At 39.4% G+C, this 15,036-nt stretch overlaps 2 protein-coding genes across 3 annotated transcripts; one reads left to right on the plus strand and one right to left on the minus strand.

Moving 5' to 3' along the window:
- Window positions 1-1,033: 1,033 nt before the first annotated feature.
- tnnt2d (troponin T2d, cardiac) lies at window positions 1,034-4,726 on the plus strand. The gene is made up of 13 exons (XM_044035627.1): window positions 1,034-1,117; window positions 1,746-1,810; window positions 1,926-1,936; window positions 2,014-2,031; window positions 2,114-2,135; window positions 2,224-2,281; window positions 2,370-2,486; window positions 2,573-2,650; window positions 2,731-2,841; window positions 3,464-3,576; window positions 3,689-3,779; window positions 3,924-3,961; window positions 4,539-4,726. Exons 1-13 carry the CDS (start codon window positions 1,049-1,051, stop codon window positions 4,582-4,584), a joined length of 837 nt encoding a protein of 278 aa, XP_043891562.1. The 5' UTR covers window positions 1,034-1,048; the 3' UTR covers window positions 4,585-4,726.
- dnm1l (dynamin 1-like) lies at window positions 4,210-14,884 on the minus strand. Of its 2 annotated transcripts, XM_044035626.1 has the most exons (19): window positions 14,670-14,884; window positions 12,974-13,118; window positions 11,700-11,746; window positions 11,413-11,484; window positions 11,199-11,285; window positions 10,735-10,897; window positions 10,514-10,634; window positions 10,225-10,356; window positions 9,924-10,130; window positions 9,698-9,818; window positions 9,454-9,609; window positions 9,085-9,174; window positions 8,903-8,995; window positions 8,598-8,651; window positions 8,338-8,409; window positions 7,335-7,511; window positions 6,620-6,729; window positions 6,359-6,518; window positions 4,210-5,386 (listed from the first exon to the last, which is right to left on the minus strand). In XM_044035626.1, the coding sequence occupies exons 1-19, from the start codon at window positions 14,769-14,771 to the stop codon at window positions 5,330-5,332; spliced, it is 2,166 nt and encodes a 721-aa protein (XP_043891561.1). In that variant the 5' UTR covers window positions 14,772-14,884; the 3' UTR covers window positions 4,210-5,329. The 2 variants fall into 2 exon arrangements, with proteins under 2 accessions (XP_043891561.1, XP_043891560.1); XM_044035625.1 differs by lacking the exon at window positions 8,338-8,409.
- Between the last annotated feature and the right edge of the window lie 152 nt (window positions 14,885-15,036).

The following is a 15,036-nucleotide window of genomic DNA, read 5'->3' on the forward strand; positions in this document are numbered from 1 at the left end:
AACACTTTCTAATGAGGGATTAGCAAAGATTTATAAATATAAATGGTACCTTTTGCTGTGGCTTTATAGATCTGTTAGTACTCATTAATAAGAATAACTATGCTGTTGCCTCTTCCTGGCCAATCACACAAAAATTACTTAAGTTGTTTTTAGATAATTTACCAATGCATAACAGATTAATCGTTAAAAAACAAACTGAATCTACTGAATGGCTTGTCGTGGGAGTTTGTGCAGATAATTCATAGTTCCCAGAGGATGAAGCCTACTGACTTTGATGATCCTGGTGTTTTCCTCTGGCGCCACCATCAGGGTGGACTTTTAAAACATAGTGACAATTACTGTCCAAAACTGTTGCAGAGTTTCATGTCATTATCACGATTATTTGAAACTTTGGAACCTACAATATTGACCTACAACTGATGGATCAAACATTCACAAAAGGAAATATAAGATCCAGAAAAATAAGGTGCAGCAGTTCAAAATGAATGACATTGTTATGTAATGTAATGACACAGAAAAGTGGAGTAAATCACACACAAGTAACAGGTGAATGTCTTACTCATCGAACATCAAATTACACACCACTACAACTGCAGTTAATTTGCATTGCATTAGTAATAAATCATTCCTGACAATAATAACTTAAAATGTCAGCCTGGTGTTTTCAGTGTGCATGAGTTGAATCCTGACTTAATGTATTGTCAGTCCTTCAGTATATGTGTTTGAATGCTTGACAATATTGTTATTATTATTATTGTGCTTGCTTCTGCAATTAAAAAAAAAAAGAAAATGAAGAAAAAGTTTGTGTTAGAGTTTCCTTGTCTTTATTTTTTTACATACTGTGGAATACTGTGAAATGATGGAGTGTTGCAACCTGAGTGCCTGCTGAAAGCTTGAACACATATGTGACATTTTACCATGACATGAATGTACCTGTTATGTTTGCGTGTGTGTGAGAGAGAGAGAGACTCAGCTGTCTAACAATAGACTGACTGACCATAGGGTGCTTCAATCACATGAGTATTATGGGCTGGACTATGTATCCTTGATGCTCGATCTGTTTGTGAAACTCAAGGAGCTGAAGTTCATCTCTGAGCTCCCTCTGTCCGGGTCACAGGTAAGAACGCTCGTGTCGCTACTTTAAATCAAAGTAAATCTACTTTACGTCTGGAATCTTCAAGTTGGAGATGATGACATAATCATATTTTATATTTATATTATAGTTGTAATTTTGTAATTATGCCAGTATCAGTGAATAATGTCTTCTCATCCTTTTTAGTAACCTGAAGCAGGAAAACCTTGACTTGTCTAAACTCTTTGAACCAAATATGACTGAATTACAACAATTTCATAGAATTTCATATACTGTATATATATATATGTATATTTTATATCATGTTTTCAGTTACATGCAGTACAAGTCCTTTAAAAGCTTATTAGTTAATAAGGGAAAAAACTCAACAGATGGGACAACTTAATGGTTTTTTTTGTTGTTGTTCTACTTAAATATATTTAGTTGTCATATTTCTTACATGTAAGCATTTAATATGAGTATTTTCCAACCATTACGTTGCACCTGTTGCTACATGAAAAGATAAAAATACTGCTGCCACAATGAGCCCAGATATTTGGCTCAGTGTAAAAATGTACTGTGTGAGCGCGTGTCGTCTCAAACTCTTCTGCGCTGTTTATGATCAGAAATGTCTGCCGGTCTAAAAATAGACTAATAGGGATCCATTTTGCAGGGCTCATCCATAATAACAATGTCTGACGCAGAGGAGATCGATGAGGTCGAGGAGGAGCAAGTTCAGTATGTACTGGTTTTTTTTTTGCAGCATTTGTTCTTTAACGTTGTTTTCATTCATAAACGAATGATAATAAAAGTGTTTTCTTTTGCCAATGGTGCCATCTTGTTGCTGCTCAAGGGAGGAAGAAGGTAAGAAACCCTGCTCATGTTTTTACACGTCATTTCTAAACTTCATGCTAATTATTATTCATGTTCCTGATCATCAGCACAAGAAGAGGTGACAGGTGAGAAAACCTTTACACTGTCAAATCATTTTGCTTTTTCCTTTCCACAACTTTGTCCATGATTCTATTTTCTTTGTCCCAGATGAGTCAAAGCCCAAGCCTAAGTATGAATCCTCATTTTCCCAAATGCAGAATTTAAAAGAAACACCAATTGATAGAAATAACTTCATAATAAACTCTTCACAACTGCAGGTTTATGACAAACATCTCCGCCCCAAAGATCCCTGATGGAGATAAAGTGGATTTCGATGTGAGTTGAAATGCCGCCTTCTTGACAGAGACATAAATGTCTTCCAAGCAGCAGACACGTGTCTTACTGTGCATGTCTGCGACGGCAGGACATCCACAGGAAGCGTCAGGAGAAAGATCTGTCTGAGCTGCAGTCTCTGATTGAAGCTCACTTCATCCAGAGGAAGAAAGAGGAAGAGGAGCTCATCGCCCTTGTGAACAGAATTGTGAGTGTGTCGGTCACAGGAGTCCCCAGGGTGTTTCTCTTAAGGTCCAAATCCCCATGACGATGGACAGTATGTCTCTTTCATAGGACAAGCGTCGTGCAGAGAGAGCAGAGCAGCAGAGGGTCAGAGCAGAGAGGGAGAAGGAGAGGCAGGCCCGACTCGCGGTATGATCTCAGGATACATCCATTTATCAACCTTACATTATTGTTTCCACTCTCATTGTTTGAACTGTGCTGGTGAACAGGAGGAGAAAGAGCGCAAGGAGCTGGAGGAGCATCGTAAGAAGCATGACGACGATGTGAAGAAGAAGAAGGCTCTGTCAAACATGTCTCAACATTACAGTGCTGGACAAAAGGTCATCCAACCTTTATGGCTTATTTAACCATTTTCACTTGAGATATAAAAATGTGCCTAAGTGGGCGGGTTAATTGGCAGAAATTGAAAATACTATCACAAAAAATAACAGTAATTCTTATGAATGCGAGGGCCTTGCTTTTACATAGGCCACCATCTTGGACCTTCATGTTTCTACAGAAGCCTGAATGGTCGTTTTTCATTTTGAAGTGGAAGCTTGCTATGCAAATTAATATGACATCCTTTCTGGTTTGTGAAGGCCACACACTTGGGAAAGGGAGGGTTGATCACTATATGTTTCACACTGGACCTGGAGTTAATAAGTGAATAAATAAAACTAGATGGTTGTAAACACAGCAGCAGGTTTGGTCAGCAGATGAAGGGGGCAGCAAGTATGTGTCACCATTTTCAGTATGGGGTTTGGTATCGTGGGGGAGGAGTGACTTTGTTTTGGGGCACCCCAGTTGTTTATTTATTTTAGTGTGTTGTATTAATAATAATAACTATCATTAAGGATATGATGGTGGACTCTAGAATTATTTAAGTAAAATTTATAAATACTAATATTCATGTGAGTTTTCAAGATAAGACACTTAAGCTTTCTGATCGCATGTATCCAACAGAGTGACAACAGAAGAGGAGGAAAGAAACAGACCGAGAGGGAGAAGAAGAAAAAGATCCTGGCTGAACGCAGGAAGCCTCTCAGTGTGGATCATCTGAACGAGGATAAACTCAAGTAAGACAGATCAGAGCAGGGTTTCTACTACGTTTGAATCATGTATGAAAGTCTCAGATAAAGTAGATTCTTCACTGATAATCTAACTTTTGGCTCGTGTTTGCGTGATCAGGGAAAAGGCAAACGAGCTGTGGCAGTGGCTGATGGGGCTGGAGGCTGAGAAGTTTGACCTGAGTGAGAAACTCAAAAGACAGAAATATGATGTAAGTCAGAACATGAAAGAGTCCTTAAAAGGTCAAGTGCAAGATATAGTGAAGAAGGGTTTTTCACTTTGGTGCAATAGCACCCCCTGCTGGATATGTTTGGTTAATATTTGTATTCTGGCAATTCTTCTCATGTTTCTCTAGATTAACCAGCTTCTTGCACGAGTTCAGGACCACCAAAGGTAAGTTCAGTCACATACACGTTAATCGATTAAGTCGAGACAATGACTTTCTATACCCGCACATTTTCCCACCTAGTTTTTTGATTTGAAGACTAATTATGCCATTATACTAATTTATATGATCATCATAGTCATGAATAAGGTTAATATGAACATGCTGATTTCCATCACAAGATAAATCATGATTTTAAACCAAACTAAACTTCTTCACCACAAAGATTGCAGAATTACTCAAGACTTATCTGAAATGCCAATGTAAAATCTTAATTTTATTAGATTTTCATTAGAAAAACAACTTCTGTACCAAGTCTTTCTCATACCAGGAGCAAACAGCTTTAATCCAAATGTGTCCAAACCTCAAACAATCAAAGACAGTATCATGTTAAATTCCCTCTGCTCTTAAAACACCCCAATTTGGGGAGGTTCCTGGTTGTAAAAACAGAAATTCTGTTTTTCCAATTAGGAACCTCCCCAATAAACCACACTTGGTTCATCCGTTTGCTGCTCAAGTTGTTGAATTCTGCTATAAATGACCCGACCTGTTTGCCCTTAACTCTCTGTCTCTCTGTTGTTTCAGCGCCAAAGGTCGTGGCAAGGGCAAGATGGGCGGGCGGCTGAGGTAAAGCACCTGCTGGACGAGGACAAGGAAACCAGAGACACCAGGAATCAGCCCATATGTCTAATGCGTGTATTCACTTTTCTGTTGTGTTGGATTACATGTCAATAATCAGGATAGAAAACAATAAATAAGTTATTATTTATCAACTCTGCTGCTTTTTTTTGCAAACTACGCAAAACGTCCATTTGTATAAGAAGCAAAGTGCAGTAATACAAAAAAACTCCACCAACCTGAATCAATCATTAACATGTCATTGAGGGAAGTAAAGCTTCAGATACAAATAATACTGTCGTTAAAAGGAAACAGATGAGAGGGTATCATTACAAGCAGAATATTTGAATGAAGTGCTTTTCTTTGAAAAAATAAATAGCAGTGGGCAAAGTGTTTACCAGCTAATGATGAAACTGTCACGATAAAGAGAGCATATGTGTGCTGTTGCATGTGTGGTCATTTCTAGCTTTAATTCAAACCTTTGTTTAGAGCAGATAATCCACAGCAAGACTCCACATAGTGGCAATGCAATAACATTATCTATATACTGTATTTATTGTTCTAATTACATAAGAAAAATATAAAAAATGTAGGACAGGATCATGTGATGCTGATGTTGCTAACAAGTGCCCTTCATTAAACCCCAAGTCCTTACTTTACATTTAAAACTATGTTTGGATTATACACATATCCACACCAGTGCATGTTCAGGTTATCTGTGTGTAGGGAGGCTCATGATGGATGACGAGAGGCCGCCCTCACCACATGTGGGTTTCTCTGATCTCAGCTATGACTTGGCTGGCTCTCTGCAGTGCCTGCAAACAGGACGGAAAAAAGTGTGTCAATTAAACAACTACTTGCTATTTTTATAACCTAAGAGTATACTGTTTCTGAGTTGTGGGTCCGCTTACTTTCTCATCAATGGTCTTGAAACAGCAGTCAGATGCACATACGTAGCGTGACGTTGTACCGACATCGGTCGACATAACAGACGACAACAGAGCAGCTCTTTTTTTTTCCTGCACGTTTGTCTCAACAAGACGGCAAGCTTTATATGAGAAGAGACGGCGCACCAGTCGCTAGGGAGTGACGCTTTTCTGTCGCACAGTCAGCTGACCGTCGTGGGCCTGTTATGTTGGTACAATTCCCAACGAAAATGTAAAAAAATACACGCTGTACCAAATAGGGCTTAATAAAACGCTATGTCCAGGTGAGGCAAAAATCGAGTGGATATCTAAAAAGACACAATCTGTTTCTGCTGCAACTTACAAATCCTAAGCTGCAGTTCCACAGAGAACCAGAAAAACATTTAACTGCTACTTTAGAAGATGAAAAATTGATATGTCAACCTTTAACCACCTGTGGAGTCACACTGCGTTGGCTTCAATAAGACCGTTAAATGCAGTTTTGAACAGCATTTGCTTTGTGTACCCTTTACACTGCAACTGAATTGGGAACATATCATGGGATTGTTGCAAATTTTGACTGTACATACAGTATGTGACTCCATTTCAAGTGGCACATTCCTCCCTTTCCACATCTGTCTTGTGAAAAAAAATCATATAATGTATAGAAAATCCTTGATCCCTTAGATTTTCTGTAAATTTTCCTTTTAATTGCATTTAAAGAAAATAATTTTTAGATTTAACTTCCATGACAAGGCCTACAACAAGGATGCGGCAGAATTCAACCATGTTTTCACATTTTGAAAATGAAAATAGTGACATGTTTAACTGCACAGCGAAAGACTGATACTGGATCTTGTCGTGACACACAAAAAATGTTACCTTGAGCATGTCAGCAGCCTCACTGCGTCTCTGTGCCATGTCCTCGGACTCGGTCAGCAGGTCTTTCAGCAGGCCCTGCTTGTATAATTGACCCACCAGCTCACTCTGCAGGCAGTCCTTCACATGGTTCACCAGGAAGTGCATCACAGCCTTTGGTACACTGAGGCCAAACAGAGGAGACGACAGTTAAAGCACACGACAAGGAAACATTCCTGCCTGCATCAGGTTGGGTGGAGAAAAAAAATAAAAGGGGGCCTGTACCTGTCCTGGATGTTCTTCCGCACAATTAGAAAGTATGACTTGATGAGTCTCTCGATGACTTCACAGTCCCTCTGCTCTCGAGTCGACAACTTTCTGGAAACAGGAACCGGCTAGGAGGAGGAAATAAAAAATGCATCACTGGTTAGTACAAGCACCATAAGCATCATTTGATTGCTCGTCTACAAAGCTTCATCTCCTTCTCACTCAAACTGGCACTAGTCTGTTTTAAGTCGAAAAACGACCCATGGAGGTTTTTCCAAAAATAAACACAAAAACAAATAGGAACATAAATGCATATAGATACATTATTTAGTGTAAACATTAGGAAAACATGTAAAACTCAAAGTTAATCATCACGTTGCATACACAAATTTCACATAAGATGGTTTTAAAATCAAACACTTGATAAAAGAAATGACCGCAGATATCTGTTGGACTTTGGCCTCACGGAGAAAGTATAAAAGTATAACAGGGAAGTATGATTAGTTAATCATTCACTAATTATGTAAATGGAATTTAAGCCACAGGAACAATGATGGATTCTTTTCACAACATGGGAACCTTTATTTATAATTTGTAAGTAGTCGACCACTGATGTGATCAGGCCCATTAATGCTATGCAACTGTACCTTCCTAAAGTTAAATGATAATTTGTTGACAACATTTGGCTGTGCAGTGTCTTGATGCTGTCTGCCATCGTGATTATGTTACCCACCACATCGAGGAGGTTGACAGCATGGCCCTTGTGTGGGCTCATAAGAAGTGGATTTAGGGATGTGGTCCTGTCACCAACGGCGCCCTCCTCGCCCTTCTTCAACATGCCCCTCCAGCTCCCCGTCCCACTGTCCGTCTGATCGCTGACATTACCACTCTGAGAGCCTCCAGCTGCTCCCTGTGGCAGAAGAGAGAGAGAGAGATGGTGGGTGAGCATGTGTGGTGACTCTGGAAATGCACTGTGTGTATTGACATTCAGGATACGAGGCTCCTGAAAACTGTGAAAAGACACAGATTTGTATTTTTCCAACTATAAAACATTCGATATTGGCACAACACAGGCCTCTTTTGACTCGTCTGCTCAATAAAACTAAACAAACCCAGAGACTGGTGTGAAACACAGACAACCAGTGTGTGCAATTTACAAAACCCTGGTTTATGATTGGGTGATACAATCGTCATAATCTCTCAAGCAGAAGACATTTTGTGAAACTAATCTGAATCTTCAAAGTGATTGGCACCAATATTTAATTTACCTGACAAAACTCAAATAGATTTAGAACGTCTAAATGTAAACAATTATATTCATTTTCAGTATAGCATTGTTTAGATCTCATGTCTACTGGTAACTTTCCCCAATGCAGACAGCAAGTGATTCGTCTCCATCTGTCAGCAGCAACATTGCACTGTTAACTGCTTAACAGCGCTAGGATTAGTTATTGCCGAGTAGAGCCTATTGTCAGTTATTCACTCCATTTACATTAAACAGTAAAAGCCATTAAGGAATGAGCGCAACCGGCATGCAGGAAAATGGTTAAATGTGTAATAAAGAGTTAAAATTAAAATCAGATCAGTCAAGTTAAAAACTGCTCTTCAAATTCCACTGCAGTTTCCGGACACTATTGACCTAATATCCATGCAAATAGGAGGTTTGGGTAAGTTTGGGTGGGGAACTCGCAACACAACAGTTCAATGTGTGCAGGCCGTGCATGAAGGGGACACACCTTGGCGACCTGGCCCTCGGGGGCTGAAGGTTCATTGGGTGAGTGTGGCGACCCACCAGGACTTCTAACCGACTAAAGAAAAGACACGGGGAAGAAAAGAGTGGGCAGAAAACTGACCGAAGCTAAAAGAAGAGTTGTGCAGGAGCTTATCGTTTGAAAATATCTCTTTGATTTCTGAAGAGAGCGGACTGAATGTATATGTGTAACAGTGATAGAAAAAGAAGTCTCTTACAAGTGAACAGGAAGGTGATGGACTTTACCTTGTCTCTGGGGACAGCGGTCGGCAGGTCTTTCATTCTGTTGCGTCTGTGCTCCTGAAAAGAAAAGTTCAGAATTGCACCAGTGCCAGAGGTAAGACAAAAGGTTTCCAGCTCCATTTGAATGTTTTTTGTTAAACTAGTGATTCTTTCATAAAAGGTGCTGCGGCTGAAATAGCCAACAGGATCAATGCAGAGAAGGGTCATTCAACATTAACATGATCAGCCTGACATTTCAATTGTGAAAAACGAAATAATCAGTATTTAAAATAGTCAGTAAACGTACTAAGTAGAAGCTCAATCCTTACTTCTATGTTGTTGTTCATGAGGCCGCAGGCATCGGCAAAGTCAGGGTGTTTGGTGTTGATGTAGGCCAGCTCAATGCCAACAAGATTATGTACCTGAAGACACACGCAGAACAACAATTCAACAAACTTCAGACTAAAATAAAACACTTATTGTTTATGTTCTATGATGAACAGTTCCTGACCATTTCATTGGTGACAGGGAGTCTCTTTCTGAGTAATGAGGTGACCACTTCTACTATGGCATCATGGAGCTTTGGAAACCTCAGCAACTCCTGTAAAGATAAAACAATCACTGAAGTTTGTAACTGACATGTTTCATACAGGTAAGTTCAATTCATAAACAAAACAAATTTAATTTTGTTTGCTCCAATATCCTGATCTGAATATTGTTACAATTATAACATGAGAAAGAAATATTTACTTTTGACAGATTCATTTCAGAATAATACCAAATAAGTTAAGATTTGTAAATTCAATATTAACAAATCTGCAGGAGCTGTAGTGTTCAGTGCTATGTCTCTACACACAGGTATGTATATATGTGAGCTCACCTGTGTGCTGTAGTTGCTGCAGTGTTGGATGATCCTCTGCATCTCCTCATGGACCAGCTCCACACAGCGGAGACTGGGCTCCTCCAGACGCTTGATCTGTCGCTTTACCAGCAGCTCAAACGACACCTCCGGCACAAATAAAGCAGGTCTCGGGCCCTGTCAGGTACAATAACGCGACAAGTTCACCACAAGGTGTCCAATTTAAGATCACAAATTACGAGTTAAAGAAGCAGCAAAGACCCACTGTAGCATTTCTGATTGCCGTGAGCACGTCGATGGTTGTCAGTCCACCCAGAGGGTCGACCGACTCCAACGTTCGCCCGAATGTCTCGTGAAATATGTAACAGATTCTTGCTCCACCACATCTAGAAAAACAGAGAGGAAACTACACTCAACATTTCAGTAGATTTCCCTCCATCAGGAGACAGCGGTGTTTATTAAGAGTCAGTTAAGAAAGTTGGGTTACTCACAGTTCCGTTGTCTCGATGTACTTGGCTGTGCCCTCTATGGTGTGGCAGTACTCTGCAGCAAACTTTGTGATGAGCTGCAGCAACATGGCACTCTGGTCGTCCACAGGTTCTCCATAACTGTTTAGTAAAGACTGGTACTGTGCTGCCAGCACATTGATCCTTGTCTTCAGTTCAGGAAGACAGTCTCTGATGTGGTGCATCAGTAACCTGTGACAGTGATTCAGTTAGAGGTGACTGTCCCTATACACATCAGGTTACTAAATAACTCTAATAAATAGCCAATGAAGGCACAAATACACACCTGTTCAATGTTCTAGCCAGATATTTGGTTCCATTCCTGTTTGTGAGTGATGGGTACTTCTTTTGTAGGAAAGCATATTCATCACGGATTGCATCTGTCACAACCTTCTTTTGATTTATATCTAACTGACTCCTAAAACAAACAAGACAAAAAACATTCACGTATGTTGGACTTACAAGTACTGGCTTCTTGTTACCAACAAAGAAATGAATGTAACAGCATCACTCAATTGCAGGTGAACAGGACAGTTTTGGAGATTGAAATACATGTCGTATGTGTGCAGTGTTACCTGTTCACTACTCCAATGATGCCCAGTTTGACAGGAATGACTCTGCCCATCAATATGTCCATGGCATCTGTACCGGCATCCATCAGATCCAGCTTGGTCACCACTGCGAGCGTCCTCCTACCTAAAACACACAGGCAGACACACAAAACACGGCTGTGAGAAGGATGGCAAAAACTAAAGTAAGAGTGAAAAGAGGATGAAAACAAAGTGAAGCCATTTACCATCTGGGTCAACCTCCCGGGCCACTTTGAGGGCCTCTGATGTTGCCATGTCTGTGTTGGCAGCAGTCACAGCCAGAATGATGGAGTTGGGGTTTGAGATGTACTTGAGGATCAGTTCTCTGATCTGGATCTCAATGTCTTTGGGCTGGTCTCCCACAGGAACCTAATAAAGTACACCATGACTTCAAACCCTTGAGTTAACCTAATTTAATGTGACATTTGTCAATGCTTAAAGGCTTAAAGGTACAATAATAACAATTTGAAACACAATATATCACTAAACAGGATGAAAACTGATGGAAGAAATTACTTGTATGTCTAAGTTGCAGTTGAGCTTCACAGATACTGTGACAAAACTAACAAATAACTATAATAAAAGAAACTATTTTCAGTGTAGTATTACTTTCAAGTTCATAAAATAAACCAGTTTAAATAATGGAAAGCAAAAGAGAATGATATGTCACCTTTGTAATGCCAGGAAGATCCACCAGTGTGAGGTTCACTACATGTGGTGAGAAGATTTTCAGGTGAATGGGTTCATCACTAATACCCTAGAGGAAAAATACAAAAGACTGATTTTGCTGTTGCTGTCAAAAACCTAAGGTTAAACTAAAAATCATGCAGTTTTTTTCTTTGATACGATTTCTTATTTCATATAGATGTGTGTATTTTACATACCTTGTTATTGCCAGAAATTCTTTCTGTTTCCACTCCAATTTCGTGCCTGATGGCCTCAAAATCTGTGTAGATCTGAAGGCACAAATAAAGTGAGAATGTAAGTTTCAACAATTTTAATAATAAAATAGAATAGAAAATGAACAGGTTATATAAAATGTTCAGTGTCACAAGGCTCTCACATGGTTGATCTGTTGACCTAACAGATGTAATTCAACTTTGGAAGACATTTAAACAACTGCCATATAAACATTTTTAGCTGCTGTAACTAATCTGTAAATGTGACCTACCTTGTTTTTAGTGTGTAGGAATTTGCCCCATTCTTCGCCATCGATGCCTGCGGAGATACAAAAATGAGGACAGATGTTGAAGTTAATGGTGTAACTGATGTGGCCATGAGGTCAAGGTTATCTGTTAAACGTCTCAAGGGAGGATTTTTTTCTGTTGGCAAGGATGGGATGGAAAAACTCTCCAGTCAAAAGGTCCGCAGCTGTTTATAAAAACAGGAAAACAACTGTTGTTTTCACACAACAGTACAGTCGTGGACGCAAATTAAAGCCTGGAGCAAAAAAAGGGTGTGTGTTTTAAAAAAGCAGAGCTCGAGGAACTATAATAAGCATTTTGACAACAAAGTTGTTCAGCTGCAGCGAATAGCATTGCAACAAAAACAAGGAAGCAATCTAACAAGGGTAGAGAGTGTTAGAGGAAGCTGATATTTGAGGATGTCACAGGTGCTCTTTGAGGAGGATGTAAACAAATGCAAAACTGACTGCATATTGGCTCTTTCAGTATTCATTTTCTTTGTCTAACTTTAACTGACCAGTTTAAATGGAGGGGAGCACATGAGCAGAGCAGTGAAGCCATGTGATTTGGCAGCTTTACAAGGCATGATGGCACAAAATGGGCAATAGAGGGGGGGATGTTATGTAATATACAAACACAGTAAGAAGCAGAAGAAGGAAAAGGAGACCTCTGTAGAGGCGTCCATTTTTCTTGTATTCTGTGGTTGAAGAGAAACAACAGCAGACAAAGGGGTTATCCTGGCTATCTGCAGCTACGGCATGACACTCTGCTACAATGCAGAGTCACACAAAAAGCTTTAAATAAATGCATGATCTTGGCACATTTTCCTGCCTGTTCTTTAACAGCACAGGCAGGAGTTTAAGATATCAGTGCTAGCGCTGTTTTTCAGTGCTACTCCTTTCACATTCTACGGATAATAGCTTTAATTCTGTAAAAGCAGAGAAATCTCGTGTTTGTTGAAAGCATTGGTGCAAAGTAACTAAGTACATTTACACAAGTAGTGTAATTTATTTACAATTCTAAGATATTGGTGTTTGTCTTAACCTAAAATGTTGTTTCTCTATTATACATTAACTCCAACACATTCACATAAATTAAGTGACATGAGTTAAGTGTATTTTTAAAACGATATAGTTTTTAACTAATAAATTATTTATATAACATCAGCTCCACCTCCCAGCAACTGTAGGAATTAAATAATTTACACTCACAGATATAAACAGCAAAGATGCATTAGAAATAGAGGTCACAGTGATTTTACCATTCTCTTCACTAGTTTTCCTGCGATCCTCCAGTTCAATGTGCACGAGCTGTAGGATGAGGGGCCGGCGTGTGACGATGCCAGTGCCGCGCGGCAAGATGTCCCTCCCGACTAGGCTCTCTAAAACAGAACTCTTTCCACTGCTCTGTGGATCATAAAAAAACAACATTGAGAGTAAAACAGACTGTAGAAATTGATGTGTGAGCAGAGAAATTCTACAGAAATTTCTTGGTCAGTTACTTCACTACTAGTTCCCAGTTATCACTGCACAAACTTCTCCAGGAAACCAGTAACATAAACAGAGTCCAAATTTAGCTAGCTCCCTGCTAGGTAACTCTCCATGAATATAACTTGCAGTGAATATAACTGTCTCTATATCTCATCTCCATCATACCCTCTCTACTACCTTAGTGTCCCCCAGCTCTTGTCTGTCCCCCTTTTACCCCAACCGGTCGGGGCAGATGGCTGCAAATTTTTTAGTCTGGTTCTGTCAGGGTTTTCTCTCCACTGATGCCGATACAAATGCTATACAAATAAAATTGCATTGAATTGAACAAACGTTGTGGCTGCTTCAGCGTATGCACAATATTATTATCATTCTGCAAAAACAGTGGGTGCCACTAAGCAGCCATTTCTTGATCCCTGACATGTGTGGTACAGTCAGTCCTAATGAGATCTAGAACTTAACTCCCTTGGATCACAGATCCACCTTTAATAAATGGTGCTTGTTTCTTTGGAAGGGGATGAGGGCTAAGATGTAGTCAGTTATTTTGTTTATGGTCTTTGTAGTGAATGTGTAGATAGTTGTGGTTAGATGTTGGCCAACAGGCTATTTCTCTGTAGCTATCATCTAATCGATTGCTATGGTGGACCTAATCAAAAATATAACGAAATACTTGCCATTTTCATTATTAAAACCTGTACCCAAAGTGGATTATAGTAGAATACAGTACAATAATAACAAATATTTTCATTATCATTATCTTTTCTCGATTATTTAATCAAATACTTGTTTGGTCTGTAAAATGTTGAAAAACATTGATCAGGGTTATCCAAACCTGTAAATTATGATGTTTTCGTTTCGTCCAAAAACCAAAATTATTCAGTTTTAATGATATCTTCATATCTTGATATCAAATAAACCATACAATATTTACATTTAAGAAGATGAACAATCAGAAAACTTGTTTTAATAATGGAAAAAAACACCCAAGCCGATTAATCGCTTATCCAAATATTGATTGACCTATTTAGTACTTAAATAAATACATGCTACAGTCCTAAAATATAGAATCACTCTCTAAGAATAACACTGCCCATGTTTAATCGATTGAAAGATTAACGTATCTGTTAACATGATTAAGCGACACATTGATAATTATTAGCTCCCATATTAAATCGTAAATCTGATGAAAGTTACAGGGAATCAGACTTTCGGTGACAGAATTGTCGACACGCTTAAAATAATGAGAATGGGAATAACTGACGTGTGGCTAATGCTAACTCCTATATGAATAAACTAGTACGATTAAACTGAGCTTGAAATGTGAAATGTAAGTGAAGTCGGTATGTTTATTTAGACCGTACCTGCGCGAGAGTGAAACAACATTCGTGCGGCGAATACGACCAATATAGCACAATAAGCTGGCGCACGCTAACTAAGTTGCTAGCGCTCAAGCAAAGTGGTGTTACTCACCTGTGTTCCGACAACAACTATCTGCGGCAGTTGAATGATATCCGCGCCGACCGTGTTGAAAACATCTTGCAGTTTATTTATGACAGGAATTAGGGCCTCCATTAGGTCCGATTATCGTCCAAACCTGTCAGAAAACAACTTTCTTTAACAGGCTGCCACACTCGGTACAAAGTCATTCAATGTCCCTCAGCTAAAGCCTGCGACCGTACGGTCTACCAACAACTGCGCACACTGTTACCGCCGAGTTGAATCATGGGAGATGGAGTTTATTAGAGTCAAGCTAAACAGCCTAGTGTTCAGAGTCTGACGTCGTCTGAACTACATTTCCTGCAGATGACGACGTATTAACGTTTTGACCAACGTCAAA

Source organism: Solea senegalensis, linkage group LG10, assembly GCF_019176455.1.
Source record: "Solea senegalensis isolate Sse05_10M linkage group LG10, IFAPA_SoseM_1, whole genome shotgun sequence".
In the NCBI taxonomy this organism is placed as follows: domain Eukaryota; kingdom Metazoa; phylum Chordata; class Actinopteri; order Pleuronectiformes; family Soleidae; genus Solea; species Solea senegalensis.

Coding starts and splice junctions, on each gene's coding strand:
- tnnt2d (XM_044035627.1), top strand. CDS start 1,049: ATGCTCGATCTGTTTGTGAAACTCAAGGAGCTGAAGTTCATCTCTGAG. Junction 1,118..1,745: donor TCCCTCTGTCCGGGTCACAG/GTAAGAACGCTC, acceptor TCCATTTTGCAG/GGCTCATCCATAATAACAAT. Junction 2,136..2,223: donor GAGTCAAAGCCCAAGCCTAA/GTATGAATCCTC, acceptor TCACAACTGCAG/GTTTATGACAAACATCTCCG.
- dnm1l (XM_044035626.1), bottom strand. CDS start 14,771: ATGGAGGCCCTAATTCCTGTCATAAATAAACTGCAAGATGTTTTCAAC. Junction 10,131..10,224: donor CTGGCTAGAACATTGAACAG/GTGTGTATTTGT, acceptor TCACTGTCACAG/GTTACTGATGCACCACATCA. Junction 6,730..7,334: donor CTGTCAACCTCCTCGATGTG/GTGGGTAACATA, acceptor TCCTCCTCCTAG/CCGGTTCCTGTTTCCAGAAA.